This window comes from Lepisosteus platostomus, chromosome 3 (genome assembly GCF_059453375.1).
Source record: "Lepisosteus platostomus isolate fLepPlt1 chromosome 3, fLepPlt1.hap1, whole genome shotgun sequence".
Classification (NCBI taxonomy): Eukaryota; Metazoa; Chordata; class Actinopteri; order Semionotiformes; family Lepisosteidae; genus Lepisosteus; species Lepisosteus platostomus.
The window spans coordinates 1,935,666-1,953,243 of record NC_142613.1 but is presented as its reverse complement, the minus strand read 5'-3'; the positions used below and the strand labels follow the sequence as shown (position 1 = coordinate 1,953,243).

The 17,578-nt window shown below is 45.6% G+C and overlaps 1 protein-coding gene and 1 long non-coding RNA gene across 4 annotated transcripts in view; one reads left to right on the top strand and one right to left on the bottom strand.

The window, feature by feature from the left end:
- LOC148674039 (uncharacterized) overlaps nt 1–3,766 on the top strand; it is a 5,046-nt gene extending 1,280 nt beyond the window's left edge. Inside the window, exons 2-3 of the long non-coding RNA XR_015934016.1 lie at nt 3,415–3,524; nt 3,658–3,766. This is a non-coding gene — a long non-coding RNA (uncharacterized LOC148674039). The remainder of the gene's footprint in view (nt 1–3,414; nt 3,525–3,657) is intronic.
- On the bottom strand, nt 28–17,578 carry slc35a2 (solute carrier family 35 member 2). 3 transcript variants are annotated; one of them, XM_088623785.1, is made up of 6 exons: nt 17,253–17,445; nt 15,102–15,155; nt 14,424–14,606; nt 13,399–13,550; nt 12,013–12,746; nt 28–3,661 (listed from the first exon to the last, which is right to left on the bottom strand). In XM_088623785.1, the coding sequence occupies exons 1-6, from the start codon at nt 17,326–17,328 to the stop codon at nt 3,634–3,636; spliced, it is 1,227 nt and encodes a 408-aa protein (XP_088479911.1). In that variant the 5' UTR covers nt 17,329–17,445; the 3' UTR covers nt 28–3,633. The 3 variants fall into 3 exon arrangements, with proteins under 3 accessions (XP_088479911.1, XP_088479913.1, XP_088479912.1); XM_088623787.1 differs by lacking the exons at nt 15,102–15,155; nt 17,253–17,445 and adding an exon at nt 17,452–17,578; XM_088623786.1 differs by lacking the exon at nt 15,102–15,155.

The window sequence follows — 17,578 nt, the reverse complement described above, 5'->3', positions numbered from 1 at the left end:
TCTGATAAACATATTACACAAAACATGTTTGACACAACAAGCTGTTTTTTTATTAAAGGCTTTCTTACAAGACTCCTTCAAATGCAAGTTCTGAAAAGGGTTTTAAAGTCTCTGTGTGTCAGTAAAGCATACATTATGTTTGCATCCCAGTGATCTGACAGAAGCACTGAGGTCTAACTACATTCAGCAATACAGAAAAAAAAACAATTTAACAATAATGATAACAGTTACAGAACAGCTGTTTCCTTCACTCCAGAAACAGTTCCAAGTCTTGACATAAACAGATAAGGACAAATCAGAGACAAATACTGTCAGTAAAATTGCAAGCACCACTAAAGAGACCTAATACTGCAAACCTTGCAAAACAGGCCAGCATTCTGGAAATGTCAAGTGACCCTAGTCAATAAATATTCAAGGATTCACTTAAAATACTTTCTAAAAGTTGCTTATTCAGTCTAGGATTAAATACTGGCAGCTACAAAATGTGTTCACTGGGCTCTACAAATATACAGCTTACAGAATAAAATATATATATTAATGTTAAATATAAATGATTAGAAGGCTGCTCTGTCACAGCTCTTCCAAGCCAGTCATTTGAAAAATGAGGAGAGGCCACTACCCAGACACAGTCAGGGAAACTGAAGGTTAAATGTCTTTGGTGCCATTTGTAACAGACATAGTAAACCCTGTGTTGGTTCACCAAGTAAAACAATCTTCCTTCAACAAAATCTGCAAAACAGTGTCTGTTTGAATAAGCATCCACAAAAGCAAAGAATTTATCTGACGAATTTTGTGCTGTGTTATTTTTTTGTACCTGAACTGAGTAAGTTTGCATAAAAAAACACATCTTTGCAAAATTGCTAAGTACAATAGAACAGAGGTGAAATCCAGTGGACAAAAACAATGGTCTTGCATTGCGTTTGAGTTTAATAATATAGAGTTAATAAAATAGTTAGAAAAATATCATTTTAAAACTAATTTGTGTTGACGACGTAATTTCGGTTGTATACCCTCTTAAGTAAAAAATATAATTTGACTAGAAGAGTATTGAACAGTTAATTTTGTGTAAATATATACATAGTATATAGATCACTTTTCTTAAAATGGCATCAGAAACTGTGATAGTAGTGTATTGAAAATATATGTTTCTCCCTCGTGCATCACATGTTTGTGCAGCTTATAGTCTGGAGAGCTGTGTGCATGCAACTGTCAGCAGAACACGTGTCTCCAAGTCAAATCAGCCAGCAGCCATATCTGCAGCTCACAACTGGCAGCCCACTGAAGCTCAGCAGGTGTGAGCCTGGTCAGTACCTGGATGGGAGACTCCTGGGAAAAACTAAGGCTGCTGCTGGAAGAGGTGTTAGTGGGGTCAGCAGGGGGCGCTCACCCTGTGGTCCATGTGGGTCCTAATGCCCTAGTATAGTGATGGGGACACTGTACTGTAAACAGGCACCATCCTTTGGATGAGATGTAACACCGAGGTTCTGACTCTCTGTGGTCATTAAAAATCCCAGAGTGTCTCTCGAAAAGAGTAGGGTTACATCGTCAACACAAGCATTCTAGCCAAATCTCCCATTGGCCCTTACCAATCAGGGCCTCCTAATAACCCCCCTCTCTGAACTGGCTTCGTTACTCTGCTCTCTGAGAGCTGCTGTGTGGGGAGAGGACTGGTGCACTATGGCTGCTGTCACATCATCCAGGTGGGGCTGCACACTGGTGGGGGTGGAGGGGATCCCCATTACCTGTAAAGCGCTTTAAGTGGAGTGTCCAGAAAAAAGTGCTATATAAGTGTAAGCAATTATTATTATTATTATTATTATTATTATTAAATCCAAAGTAATTTAAGTTATTCAGTAACACCCAAACGAAAATGGCCTTTAGTGTATAGGAACGAATGTAGTAAAACAGAGACCTCTGCTGGTCAAATTGGCCAATTACATGTGAGCGTCTGTAAAAAGCTACTTCGCTACGAAACACTGCGGACACGCTCTTTAAACAGAGCGTGAAGTGGTACACTGGAAAGCATCGGTCTGAGGTACTAGCGCTGTTTTAATAGTTAAGACATAAGTATTTCATGTATGGATTTTTTTTAGTATAAAACTTCAGATAAATACAAGAACTATTCTTACAACGCTGTAGCTGTATGTACCCAAACCACAAGACTAGAGCTGTGGTCAGACGTCTTTGCTCTCTCTCGTTCTTGGAGGAGCAGATACAACACATCAATACATAGAAATGAGAGCCAGACAAGGTATTTTTGGAGTGCTTTACAATGCTGAACATTACTGGTGATGAATTTTTTTTTTTTCAGAATTTGTACATCAGCATAAAGGTCATTCCAGCCAGAGCACTTAGCCCACCATCTCCAAGCCTGCTAGAAAAGTTCACCTGGGGAGTTCAGGTCCGGAGTGTTTGAAATGAGAGCTAGGTTTTACAATAAAGATTTTGCACAGGTGACTTCGAAATGGTTTAGGCAGCAAAACTGTTCTTTGTTGATTTGTTCAGATTATAAGACATTATTATTAAAAACATACACTCGAGACACCCATGTTCACTCCATAGCTTTACAAAAGCGACAGCTGTTTCGTTGACCCATAACACTGTCGAGTGGGCAAAGTGCATTCTCCACTAACAGAGATGCAGAAGTGCAACACCTGCTCTTGCCTCATACTGTCCGTGACGCAGCTGGTGCCAGTGGTATAGCACGACAGACAGGTTAGAGCAACCACCTCTCTTTAGTTCTGAATAAAGGAGATCGCTGGGGGATTTGAACCAGATACAAAAACAAATCGCATGCACTGGGCCTGCCTTCAGGACAGAGAACAGGTGGCACGTCTTCACGCCGAATTTCCCCTCTGCTCCTGGAACCAACTGCCAGGCTAAGGCATTAAAGGCAGGGCCATTCGAGGAGTGGCTGGGTGAGGCCAAACCAGTAGTTCAAGCTAAAATGGCCTCCTGTCTTTTACAACCCTTCTGCTGTTCTGGAGTCATACAAACCCTGACAAAAGAGACAGTACCACACCACTTCCACAAGGAGCACGCCACAGCACTTGACAGTTTGGAAGCCAGATGGAAACTGTCCCAGTTGACCGTTTTTGAAGTGGAGATGTGAAAAACACACAACTGGCCCTTCCATTGCACACTTGCAACCCCTGAACCCCTGACCTGTCCGTTTTAGCTATTGTGAATGCAGTAGTTGCTTAGAAAGAGCAATAAATTTTAGGCAGAACCGACATACCCTCCCTGTCATACATTGTCCAGTACACGTGGATATTTCAGAGACGACCTTTTGGATATCAGCTGGAGTTTAGAGTGCAAGCCAAAAGCAGGATTTAAGAATACATGGAATCTTGATTAGAAAAATAATGATGAACACGTTTGGTGGCATCAGTGTGAGTTTTTCTTTTCATTAAGGCATCACATGGGAGGTGCTTCTTTTCCCTGCTGAAAGACTCACCTTCTTCTTCAACCAGGAAGGCTTCGCAGCCCAGTGATCTGAGCCAACAATCAATGCTGAGTTGAAGGTACGTGTGATTTCAAAATTGCCCCTCCAGCTGCTCTCTGTGTCACGTGATCAGGGGGGGACTGTTTGGGTAGCGGCCCTGCCCCACTCCTCAGAACTCTGACCAATCATCAGCAGCCTTTTTCCTTTCCCAGGTGCCTGTGAGCAGAGGAGAAGACACACTCGTCAGGAAGCCACGTCCAGTTCAACAGGTCCGACTGGAACATGCCACGCAAGATGTGTTAGGATGGCATTAAGACTGCCACATTGTTTCGAATGAAAGGTTGGCTGCCTGATCCCATTCCTGCAACTGTTAGGCCAGACCTGCGTATAGACATCAGTCACAGTTTTTGTCATAACCTGATCTATGTCATATACTGGTCTGACAGAAAATCCAATTACCTTGTTTACTGAAAACATGAAACACTGAACAATACATTTACAAAAAGAAAAACACTTCATCACATCCAAGAGGAAACATGCAAAAGATTAAACAGGGTCACAGTGATTTAGAAATGAAGTTAAATCATTAAAAGAAGTGGGGATTTTAGTGCTAGGGACTTAAGGAATGAGAAGTTAGTTTAGATTAGATTTGTGAACATTTCTATCATCCCGTTTCTGACTGAGGGTGACCCTGCAGTGGAAACCTTCATGGCTCAATGAGTCATGAGGAGTCAATAGAGGGAGATGGACAATCACAAACTGAAAAGACCGCCTTGCGCTTATAAATCTTTTGAATTACTTTTTTTTTTTCCAGATCTTAAAAAAACAGACTTACAGACTTCATATAAACCCGTACAAGTATCCTCCAGCTGTGTTCTCTGTGGACGGTGCTCAGCTAACACATTAAAAGATAATTCAGCTCTCACAGAGCAAGCATAATGCACACAAGGACCCTGCAGAAAGACAGGATCGGGTCATTTTAAGTCATTTTTACTAATGGCAAAGCTGTGCCAACCAACTATTCACACACTAAAACTGTTCGAAAGTGCTTTGTTACAGGACAGCAGATCCTTTGTAAAATCAATGGATATGAAAGGAGATTTCCTTGGATTTGTGTTCTTTACAGCGCTTAAAGTGGAGAAATGCCAACACAAGCAGCCCAGGTCAAACAGTTAGAACAAGAAATTCTTCCTCAGCCGTGCTTGCATCAGGCCTCCTCTTCCAGAGACACAGATAACACCCCCAGAGCACAGACACATCCTTGATCCCTCGTGGCTTGATCACTGGTGCACGGGCTGCACTGCTGAGGCAGTAAACGATGTCTCAATTACAGACCTAAATGACCACATACCAGCAGTTGATAAATCACACGTAATAGCCCACGCTGCTGTGCAATGGGCGTACTGGGTGTCTTTTAGTCATCTCCTGTGAACCCGTCGCCTTCGAAGCCTGTCAGCAATTTTCTAGCAGAATTTTAAGTATTTTGTCTAAATTCCCCCTACATTCTCACCCATTAGATCCTCTGTAATTTCAGGACACCGTGAAAGATCTTTACTGTGAAGAGACCTGGAAAAAACTGTTTATTGTACTTACGTCTTTATTTATGTGGCCGGGACTATTTCATTGACCTAGGATTTTGTAGGGCTCTAGAAATCACAGGAAAGAGTGGTGAAAGACTAGAGTTTTCCCAGGTGTGAAGAATCACAAGCTTGAATTAGAGCTTGTGACTCACCAACTGATTAACCTTTTACAAGGGCGTTTACAGACATGAGGGCCCCAGCCCCATCCTTTAAAGATTAAAAGGAGAGCAAAGAGGAAATAAGAGAGCTCTCCCTCAGCCTCTTTAAAGTCCATGACCACGAGACAGTGTCTCCGTCGAGCTCACGCTACCACAGTGGAGGAATGGAGCGTTAGGATGTAACTCTGTGCTCCTGGTTTGAAATCCTGACTAACCAGCTGTCGTGTTTCTTACAATCAGTCGTGTTTCTTCATGAAGAAACCTTTCAGACGTTAGGAGTTTTGGGGAAATGACAGCAGATTCAGCAGAACTTCTTAAGGTCTGAAGATTTATTGTAAGGTGTAATTCTTCCCAGATGTAATTTCCCCTATCTTGTCTGATGTCAGGCGGCGAGAGAAAGGTCCGATTTGGTGCGGTGAAGCCCAGAACGCTCGTTTTCGCCCACGTGCCTGAGAGTGGCAAGGAAATAAAACAAGCACACGCTGCTGTTGATGTTGTTTTCTCTCTCTTTTCTTTTGGTTTCATTGCTTTTCATCATATAATGCAAATTAATTCTCAATATTACAAGGCACAAGCATTTCTTTTCTTTTTCAAGTAAAAATAAAAACACTTCATTATCTCCCAGTTTTAACAAAAAATATAATCAACATAATCTTTTTACATAAATTACACACAAAGTATTTCAAATAAAAAGTGAAACCCAGTTACTCTGAACACATTTTTGTGAACAAAGAATTGCTTGCCTCTTCCACACATGAACATGCATCTTTTTCACAAAAACACACAAATAAGCTACAAAAATAGACCCAGAAAAAGAAATGTAGTAAATGTGGCAGGGATCATCATACAAGCTCGGGACAAATATGTCTTTAGCACATGTGGCTGCTAGGGTACTAAAGAACACAAATCCTCATCCGGATGTTTGCTGCAGCTCATTTTACTTGTTCAAACTTAGACCTCTATATCAAGACAAAGAAGGAGAGGAAGATGTAAATCTAGAAACTTGTGCTTAACCATTGATCCCAGAAGGTGATACCTCTGTTCCCTATTGTTTACCCTACTTGTATTTATGTAATGAAGCATAGCGATGGCAAGCAAAAAATGCTTTTCTCCCCACAGATAATCACAGCTCTTTTGAGTTCAAGCTGAATTTGAGCTGTATAGCTTTATTATAAGTTTCCAAATTAGAGGAGAACCTTCTCTTGGTCAGGATCCTGTCTGTTCTACAAACCATTTTGTGCTGTTAATACCCAGGTGCATCACGAAGAGCAGTCCATTCAAGCTGGCGTAGAATGGATTTGAAATTCAATCTGACAGACGCGTCTTGAAAACTAGTACACCGCCTGCGACATTCAGTGTTCCAGACTTACTAAACTCTCCACGTTTCAAACCTTTTGGTTTTCTAGGGTTCATGCCACATGCCTGACTGAAAAAAGACAGACGCCTCCTGTCTCTTCGCAAAATCTGAACGTGTACGCATACCCAATTCACTCTGGAAAAGGAGGCACAATGTTTCCCCCAGGAGCAAGAAAGCTGTGACGCTCATCCTTTGCCAATGTGGAAAATCTAAGCTCATCTATGAGCTGCACCGATTTAGACGTTCTGACTGCTCGTTTTTCTCCCTAGAGGACATTACAATACCAGCTCTTTTTGGACCAGCAGCACTCAGTGCAACAGAGCTGCCAGGAAAAAGATGATTAATCTAATGACACAACGAGCACCACTGCCAGAACGACAGCACAGCACTTGAATGCTCATTCTAACTATGAAACCTCCATTACCAGACCCATTTAAGACTGAGGCTCCTGTGAAGCAGTTATAGTATTTCAAGAACACAAGATTCCTATTGCAAAGAAGTGCTTCCTACTACAGGTCCTACTACCCCAGCTCTGGGAGAGGGCAAAGGAAAGCAGCTCTGCTCTGAGTGCACGCTGCTTCACCAGGGCGAAAGGTCACCCCACGAGCCATGGCCGTTTCACACTTTAGCAGGCAAAACAATTCTGGATGTCATTTGTAGCATTCGGTAGTTAGTTGATGTTCACTAAAGGATGAGTATTTTGCTTTACTTTGACAAAGCCGAAGCTCATTAAAAAGGCTGACCTACACTGTAACTTCTACACAATCGGTTTAGATTTTGTATTTTATTTAGACAGAAAAGGAGACTTCTGATCATGGAGAGTCTGATAGATTCTGGTCCAACCAAACTCCTAATAATTTCTATCCATCCATTACCAGGAAGCTGCCATTGCAGCAGGCAATCACAGAGCACAGACATACCCCAGACAGGACACCAGGCAACCACAAGTTGCGCACACACACACACCCACAGACACCCACCCTCCCACCTACACACACACACCCATCCTGGTCTGAACACCATGTCATCACCGAGCACAAACACACTACCTGGTCAGGACTAAAAATGAATAAACCCTCCTTTCCACATTTTCAGGAACAGAAGCAAAACACATGTACAGGTCACCGTTCACAAGCTGCAGTCCTGATCCGGTTTCTGCTGTGGTCGGGCTTACAGGCGGTTTGGATTCTTAACTGACAGCTGCAGCCAGAGCTTGGCTGCACTTCCTGCTGCAGAATAAGCAGGCTGTTGTCAAGAGAGTTCAAGATCCACACCAGTCTCAGATACCGTCTTTACCCCCATGAAGTACTTACTGTTGGCTAAATCTCTTCAGTGCTCCAATACAACCCATTAATCAGAATATTTTCTCCCTTAAAAACAGAGTATCTGCAGTTGTGGATAATTCCTTTACTTAACAAGCACCAGTTAATGCCATGATCATCTTTCTTTCAAAGAAAACAGAATCTGTAGTCTACCAAGAAAGACAAGACTGACCACTGGTACTTGTGTGTAAAAGTTTGGAATTTTAAACCTGGAAAACCAGAACATCAGAAGGAGGGAGATGGAGCCACAGAGCATTCTGCTCTGAATCTCTAAGGTCAAATCACACATTGTTTTTAAATTTAGAAGTGCAGAACAGTGTTCAAAGCACTCATCGGGTGTAACTGTACTGAGAAGAGCTGATCTAAGATCACTAAGATCTGAGTGGGAGCTGGATAAACTTGTGCACTGCTTTCATTCACAGCACAAATGTGTTCTTACATCATAAAAGGTGAAACATCCCACGTCTAGCTCGCTTAATTACAAACATTATTCCACTTAATTAGAACAATTTTGGGAAAAACAAATCTTCTGCTCTGCCAGAGGTGGCTGTAACCTTGTGTTAGCCAAGTATGAGCCAATGCAAAGTCCTCAACTTTTTTAGATCCAAATCCACACCCAGTTCTAACTGGAGTTCCAGTTCTGATTAAACTGGTTGTTCATTTAAATTTAGCGAATGAACCCCTCATCTGGAACACGAGGCGGAAAGCAGAGGCCCAGCGAACACGAATCCCAAAGTGTGGAGGAAAGCTCACTGGCACCAACTGGCACTTCTGGGAATTTTATCAATGGCAGGCGGGATAGAGCTCTGTCTTAATCTGCAGTATAACCGGGGAACGGACTGAGGAAGAGCCCATCCAGGGAACCATCTCAAGTTCATTTCATACAGCTCATCTTCCCAGACCGGTCACATCTTCACTCAGTTCAAGAGGCAAGCTCAGAAACAGAAGCAAACACAACCCAAGACCGAAACAGCAAACCAAGAGAGAAGGAGGGGAGGAAAGCAAGAGTCTTGCACCTTTTAAAAAAAAAAAATATCACATGCACATCAGGAAAACAAACTGGTGTAAAGCAAAAAAGGTCTATAATTATATCCATTGAATCTGATGATCCGGTATCATTCTTGTCTTCCCCAACAAGAGCAGTAGTGTACTTCCGTAAAACTGAATCAAACTAAAATGATCAAGTGTGCAAAACAACTGACCTAAAGTGAACCTGGCTGTGTAGAAGAGAAGTGTGTAATGGGTGGACGAAGGAAAGCAAAGAGCTGGTTTGTCATAAGGACATCTGGGAGCTCTGCAAAAACTGACCAGCATCAGCTCTGCAGCACAAACTGATCAGATGGCCCAGCCTGTCACACACTTCCCAGTCTACTGCACCATCAAGCTGGCCTACTCTGGTTCTCTGTTGTACTGGATGGCTCATTCAGTTGCTGGTGCTGATCCTTCAGAGGGAAGATTACTTCCTATAAAGTGCTTTTGGTTCGTACTACATAAATTCTAGGTTTATTTTTTTATTATTACTGTGACTCAGAGAGATATACAAAGAAATAAACAAGATCTTCATAGAACAGCCTGCCTAAATACTAGTTTTTTACCCAGCATTTCCAGAAGCAGGCCCCCCTTTCCACTTAATGGAAAAAAAAGGGTGTCTTCACTCTGAAAGGCAATGCTACAAGATTTCTGAGGCTGGACAACAAAGCCATCAGCAGCTCACGCTGAAAGACATTGGGGGCAGTGTTGTCCCACTGTGAAGAAAGGTTCTGACATTAGAAATAACAGTACTATATAAATTTAAAAACACAGCAGCTTGTGTTCAAAAATATGCCATCACCAAGTGTAGCCTGTATTAGCTTATACAGGCTTATACAGGGGACTGTATTTCACCATTAATAGTGAAAATACTATATTTCACCTTCACAAATGCTGCAGAATCACAGACTTGTGTTTTCCTACATGTGTCCATAATGGATGCCTTTGCTGCAGGATATTTCTGCAAGTTGTGTTCTGCCTTCTTTACCTCTTTATTACTGCAATGTCCAGTTTAAAACCTATAAGCAACTCTTAACAGCAGTTACAGACATGTAAAGATATGAAGATAATACAGTAATCTCCCTAAATTGATTCTGAATATAAGTTTAAAATATTCCTGCATAGAAAAATACTCCCTCCCCCATATGTGGAAGAAAAAAGATGAAAAATCCACTTTAGTCCAGCACACTTGACCTTTAACCCAGTAGTTTTTTCCATATATATATATATTCTCCATGTTATTATATTAACAATGATTAGTACTATACATATCATTGAGGTTCCAGAAAAGGCACAGCATTCGTTTTTTAGCTCAGGTACTTCAAGGGCACGACACCATCTTGTGTCAAAGGAGAAAATGCTACAGTACAAGGTATCAACGGGCTTTCAGCTGAAAAGCAAAATAATTTTTGGTTTTATTCCCGATTCAGTGGAATTCTATCTAAAAGGAGCATCTGACACTGACACGGGTGCCTTTGATCATGAGTGTAGCTGTGATGTTTGGAGCCCCTGCACTCCTGGGGGGGGGGTCATATGGCCACAGCGTGCTTTTCTGACCCCCCCACCACCAGGAAGTGAGCGCAGAAAGCAGTGGCACAGCCCAAATTCAAAGTTCAGACACCAAAGACAGAAAAGGCTCTTTCACTAACATGCATCTTGACTCATCATGTTTTTGCCTTAATATGAAAACTTTTCAATTGAATAAGCTAAATTAGCTCATTATGGGACCTCCGTTTTATATGTGCTCTGTTTTGCAAGATCTCAGTGCTCGTTTGCTGTTTACTGCAGTTTAATGATCACCCCTGTCAGGGGTCTCCCATGAAGAATAGACGAGGAAGACATTTTCTGTCTTCCGCAAATTGTTGTTTTGGATTGGATTTAGTGCTGCATTTTTCAAATGAAAATGAAAGCATACTCCACACCATGGCACCATCAACATTCCTATTCAACACTAGACGAGTGAACCAAAAAAGAAAAAATGCATGCCACCTTGCTTAAAACTAGGGATTTCAAGTCTATCATTCAGCCTTCGATACAGGCATCAGACAGAATGATAAGTCTTAGGTAACCCCTCAGAACAGAACCTCAAACCTCAAACTGCAAATGAAATGCAAGCAGCACAACCTGCTTGTCTGGTGGAGAACAGCCGCAGCTCAGGGTGGTCCTGTCCAGTAGCAGGTTCACACACAGAGCCCAAGGTCTCTGCCATAAACTAGCAGTGCTCCATAGGCCCACTAGCTCTGTTATCATTTTCCAAACGGTCACTTATTCAGAAAGTACAGCTTTGCTAAATAAAGACCAAAAAAAACTGCAGCAAATGGCACAAGAGCAACTGAGTTCATCTTAGCTTTTCCATTTTTTTTCAATATATAATTCTGGGGAAGAACTGAAATGACATTTTCTAGACGTGTAAGAATCAAGGCAAACGTCTGTTTGAGATCAGCCAAGCTCTTCCTAACATGAAAGACCTGTACTGCCCAGTCTCAGACCTGCCTCAATGCCCCTGGAGCTTACCCTGCTGTGAATCCCTGTTTGCACAAGCACCTGACACAGGAGTTTTGAAAAATTCAATCAGCCGTTAAAGCTGAAAGCGAGAGAAGACAAATCAGCAGTGTGAAGTATGAGCACATAAAACTCCACAAAGCACTATGAAGTGCGATTTCAGCAGCTTTCAGACAAAAAAAGAAGGACGCTGTTTCAGCGGCTGTCAGGGATCACACTCTTGCAGTTTCCACGTGCGTTTCTGTCGGCCGGATCGCTCCGCTCGGAAGCCGACGTTCCCAGGCCGGAGACGCTGCAGAGGAAAACTACCGGAGCAGGGAGATGAAAGCTGCACAGAACTAAAAAACAGGGATGCTGCACCTTTCCTTGTTTTCTTTCTCCTTCCGTGAAAAGAAAACGAGCCAGAACCAGCTGAGTGAAACACACAGGTGAGCACACGCGCGGCCGCGGCGAAGAGCGGGTTTTAAAAAACGAAACGAGACGAAGGAGGACAGGAAGGAGGCGGCGAGTTAGAAGAGATGGGCTCTCAGAGAGGGAGGAGGAGGGCAGGGGGAGAGGAGCATGGGGGTGAGGGGCGGTCGTTTCGGAAGGGGGGGAACCTCACTTCACCAGGACTGACTTGGGGAGGAAAGGGTCGGCCTCCGGGTCTCTGCTGTCGCCCATGTGGTTCCTGGAGTGAGACACCGAGGAGGAGGAGGAGGAGGAGGCGGAGGAGGAGGAGGGGGCCGAGGGGGCGGCCGGGGCCCTGGGCAGACTGTACATGTAGACGGCGCCGATGACCAGGCCGGCGCCCAGTGTGAACAGGAGGTCCACGTGAAAGCCGAAGAGGTAGACGGAGGTCACCGTGGAGACAACGATGGAGAAGGAGGTGGCGAAGCCCTTGAGGATGTTGTCCGCGTACTTCACCACCACCGCCACCAGCAGGCCCCCGAAGGCCTGGTTGAAGATGACGGCCCACACCAGCGGGGTGTAGCCGAACAAGAAGCCCTTCTCGGCGATGGCCGCCCCGTCGTTCCACCACAGGCCCAGCAGGCCCAGCAAGGTGCCGAAGATCCCCAGCTGCACGTTCCTCATCCACACCGAGGCCGCGCTGCCCTTCAGGATCTTCTCGAAGTAGACGCCGGCGAAGCCCGACGACAGGCAGGACACCACCACCGCCACCAGCCCCTTGGCGTAGTTCTGGCTCTCGCCGACCACGGACGTCTCCTTCCGCCCCCCCTCCTGCTCGACCTGCACGATGGCCACGCCGGCGAACAGCAGGACCAGCGACACCCACTGCAGCCGCGACAGGCTCTTCTGCAGCATCAGCACCGAGAAAACGGCCGTGGTCAGGATCTTCAGCTGGTACGTCACCTGGGGGGGTGGAAAAAACACACAGAAACTGAAAGGAACATCAAATCCTAGAACGAGACCATGAGCCACGTCGCACACTGGAGTTGTCTCCTTCCTACATTCTACATCACACTCATGACCACCGCCTGCGCGGTGAATTCACCTCCTTCCACCAGGGCGTCAGTTCAGACAGCCTGGACTCAAGAGCATTAAACTACATCACCTTTTAACCCCACAGCTATTAACCTGCTCAATTTGGACAACTGACTATATAATTTACTTTATACACTTATTTTCTTCCTCGTCATACATGTTAGCCTCTTCACGTGACATGAACGTGTTGTGTTTGTATAAACTAAGTCTAGTGGATGAGATCCCGGGATTATTTAGCTGCTGACTACTAAACTGGTTAGATGGGCCAAGTGGCCTCTTCTCGTTCGGAAACCCTTCTCATTTTTTAAGCCCCCCAGCTTTTTTTAACACTAAACACTAGGGGTGCACACTATACAGATTTACCTGGACCTCGGATCATGTTGAAAAGCACGAGATGGAAACAAAGGGGAAAGAAAGCACTGTGGGATTCCAGCAGGCACCAGTCTCGCTGCGCGGGCACGGTGCAGAAAATCACAAGAGGCTCCTGGACCTGGTGCCAGCGGGCAGCTGCTGCACTCACCTGGAAGGTGGCGGCGGGCAGGTTGGAGATGGCGATGTACTGCAGGTTGTTCTGCAGGGTGTAGATGAGCGAGGGCACGGCGAGCTTCAGCGTGTCCCGGTGCTGGACGACGACGGAGTCATACAGCAGCAGGGCGAAATCCCGCAGGCTCCCTGCACCAGACACAGGCGAGATCAAGATCGGGGGCAAGGAAGACAGCTGCACGCGGAGCAGGAGTTACAGGGGCTGGAGGAATCGCCACCGAAATCTACAGGGATGTGTATTTAAAACCAAGGGCAGGAAGTGCTACATTACACAAAGAGTTGCGGGAGTGTGGAACAAGCAAGCAAGTTGATACCTGCCTTCTTTCAAGGTACAGCTGAGATCTACGGATCCCTTAGCTACTAACTACCTAACAGGCCAGATAAGCTGAACTGCCCCCTCCCTTCTGACCTTTAGAAGACCTTTATTAACCCCAAACTTGAACAATATACTCACTTGGCAATACTGCTTCACAATATCAAGAAAAAGACCAACACATATAAATACAATAAATCCAACACAGAATCTTACAAGCTACATCATACAATATTACAGTGATTCAGTACATTTTAACAATTATGGGACTGTAAATACAACAGGAGTGCCACTGTACAACACAGTACAGTTTTACTGTACAATATTATGGCTGCAGGAATAAAAGAGCTTCCATGTCTGATGGGGTTTATCTCGTGCTGCAAAAGTTAGTTGTAACCTTTCGTATCTCCGGTGTCTTTTCCTTTCTTCATTTTTAAGGTACTGGATCATCCAGCTTCGAATCGCTTGCGCTCAGCAGAACCTGACCGCCAGCAGATACTGAACCCCACGCTAGAGCAAAGCAGGGGCTTCTAAAGATGGAAATCGCTGGGAAGCAATACTGACTGCTCGCAGTACAGGGCAAATAGGTTTGTAGGTTCTGCTCGAGACCATCGATGCCTCAAGGCGTGCCTGCCTGAGGGCCACCCCCCTGCAGCGATCAACAGGAAGAGCTGCGGGACGTCTCTCACCTCTCTTCTGAAACAGCATGATGAGCAGGCAGGTGAGGACCTTGAGGACCTCTGCCATGACGACCGCGGACGTGGAGAAGAAGCGGTCGCCTGGCAGCGTGCGCACGTAGCGGATGCTGAGGATGAGCGAAGCATTCTGGACCACCAGGATCGCCAGGCTGATGTACTTGAGCTTCCTGTTACCTGGAGGGGCGGAGGAACGACTGTGCATCACAAAAGCATGGCGCCGTCCTCAGCAACAGCAGCCAGAGGAGCTTGAAAACACACCCCGACACCTGCGTGTCAGGGGTCTCGGTCAAGATCTGAGGGCTTTTTTACACGTATACAAGATCTGAGCTACAAAGCACATTTTCTACTTTGTCACTTGACCAGCCGATAAAGGCATGAAGCCGCTGTACCCTTCTTTCTCAAGAAAACATTCAGAGCTCTAGGGTGACTCCTCAAACCCAGCATGCAAGGTAATACCCCACATCCAGGGTTACTCTTGCAGAGCTCTCAGGGTCTCCTGGTTCATGTTCCACCTGTGATCACAACTGCTTAATCGACCCAATTTCTTCCCAAAGTTCAGCACACTGAAACAAACCCGATAAGACCTGGTTTGTTTCAGCTGGGACAAAAAAGAAGCAGGGCTGAGTGCCAGATATTGATAAAAACAGGACTTTTGTGCCATCCTCTTACTTTCCACAGGTGCCCTGCAGTCCCAGAGCCCGCGTTTCTCTTCTTGTCTGTTATCTGTAAGATTTTAGAAGTAAAAGGTTAACTGCTTCCCAATCAAATTAAGTTCCTCACAGACTGGCTGCCATTTTAACATGACACCAGCAAGCCACTCTGGATGCCACTAATTAATAACACTTACGCACTTAATTGCAGGATAGGGTTTACATGCATTCCTAATACACAAAAGACTCTGAATGCAGCAGAAAGTTGCCTGACTGGATCTACTGCTCCTTGCCAGGCCCATTCCAGGTCCCTTCCTTTCACCTTCCCTACTGTCAGACAACAGCTGCTGCATCAGGATCACACCGCAGTTTGTTTAGAAAAGGGATGAGCAGTCCTGGTCCTGGAGGGCCGGTCAGTGTGTCTGCAGAAGGGTGTCCAGTCCTGGTCCTGGAGGGGTCAGTCAGTGTGTCTACAGCAGGGCTGTCCAGTCCTGGTCCTGGAGGGCCGGTCAGTGTTTTTACACCAGGGCTGTCCAGTCCTGGTCCTGGAGGGCCGGTCAGTGTTTTTACACCAGGGCTGTCCAGTCCTGGTCCTGGAGGGCTGGTGTATCAGCAGGTTTCCTGGTGTCTTCAAAACACCAACACTTACAGACCTGGTCAAGCTATTAAATTAAATTGGTCCAATTAAGCCAATAAAGAGCTGAGTTACGACACAGTGTCCTTCCAAGCCCAGGACAGCCCACCCCTGGTTTAGATGCCATCTACATGCTAGAATGCACCAACACACACAGTGTTGTACTATAAACTATATCACAACATGGATACTAACATTCCACAAACCACAACTAAATCGTAAGGAAATGTTGCGTGTCTTGAGACCCGTATTTGAATATGTCAAAAGCAGTCAGCATTGTTGACCTTAGCTAATAGGGGCGTTGTCCTAGGCACGGCCAAGCCAGAGTTTTTAGCCTTTTCTTGGAGAAAACCTAAGAAGTCCAGCAGACTGAAGGGATTGTTATGGTATATCCTTTTGTTATTGATAGGAGACAACTGAATAGAATAAGAACCTATTGTGTGCTGTGGTACAATGGGAGGCACTATCTTATACTGCAAAACACTAAACCCTAAATGCAGTCTCACTCTAATTGCTGGTAAAATTATGCATATGTCCAGAAATCTACTCCGAGTTATAGCTGATTTGTGAGGACTACTGACAATCAACTTTAATTTTTAGAAAAGGCGATTTTTATTCTCTATTATACTGTATATATAAAATGTATGTACACATATAAATGTGTATATAAAATTTAGGACATTGGGCAAATACAGATAAGAGATCTTCAGTTACACCAGACATCAGACTAAGTAGCACTCTCAAAAAAAAATACCTCACTTCAAAGACTACCTCGTCTTTCTCCAGTGTATCCAGCGTCCGCAACAATTAGCCTAGATATTAATTTAAGGTTCAGCAGCTCCCAGGTTGAATCCAACAACACGTAATTACAAACACAACATTGACACACGCCTGGACCTTGCTAGAATTCTCACTTGAGCCCGGGCGCGTAACACAGCGGGAAGAGGCACAGAGCCATTACTGACGACGCGCTGTCCGAGATACACAGTACCTTTCTAAATCGATTAGGCGTCCCTATGGAGAGTTCACAGCGACAGCAGTTAAGCCAGATTCAGATGGGAAAAGTAAGAGATCGCACACCGAGCACAGACAGGCGCTCGGTTCAAGTGCGCTTAGCTTCGCCGGAGAAACTGAATGGCTCGCCTCGTCCCGATCCCAGTCCCGAGGAGAGGTGACACGGATATCGATCCGGCGTGTGCGAGCTGCCCACTGACACCCGCCTAGCAACGCTCTCCCACAAGACGGGCTTCTGCTTTCCCAGCTCTGGCTTTCGGTAACGCCCGCCGAGCGCGGCAGCTCAACTCGCCAATACGCGACTGGAAGCCGGACACGCAAACGGCAGCCGAGGGAAGGGAAGGGGTCCGTTCAGGCGGCGAAACTTATCCCGGACAGTGGGGTCAACTCGCGCTTTTCCACACCGTCGGTTTCGAGTTTTCTAGTTTCGCAGGAATGAGCTCCGACTGTGTTGCTGTTGGGGTTTTTTTTTTTTCCTTCTAACGAATCGGTCCGAGGCGAGACGGAGCTGCTGCCTGTTACCTTCGCTGTGCCTCCGTGAGCCGATCGCCTTGTCTGCCGCCACGCCAGGCCCCGGCCCGTCCCCGCTCGCTGCCATGGTGGCACTGCCGTGGGCCTGTCCGTGACGCGCCCTCCGCTCCCCGGCTCCCGGCCTGCCCGCTCCCCGTCACACACGGAACTGCACTGCCCTCCCCCCCCGAACCCGGGCCTCCGGCTGCACCTTGTTTCCTGCGTCTTATCCTTTTTTTCCCCCCCCTTCCTCTTGTTCTCTACACCATTCCGGTAAGGCTGGGGCGTCCCCGCTCCCTGCCTGCCAGCTGTCACTTCCTCATCGTACCATCGAGAAC

Coding starts and splice junctions, on each gene's coding strand:
- slc35a2 (XM_088623785.1), bottom strand. CDS start 17,328: ATGGCAGCGAGCGGGGACGGGCCGGGGCCTGGCGTGGCGGCAGACAAG. Junction 14,607..15,101: donor CTGCAGGGCACCTGTGGAAA/GTAAGAGGATGG, acceptor CCGCCCCTCCAG/GTAACAGGAAGCTCAAGTAC. Junction 12,747..13,398: donor TGCCCGCCGCCACCTTCCAG/GTGAGTGCAGCA, acceptor CCACCCCCCCAG/GTGACGTACCAGCTGAAGAT.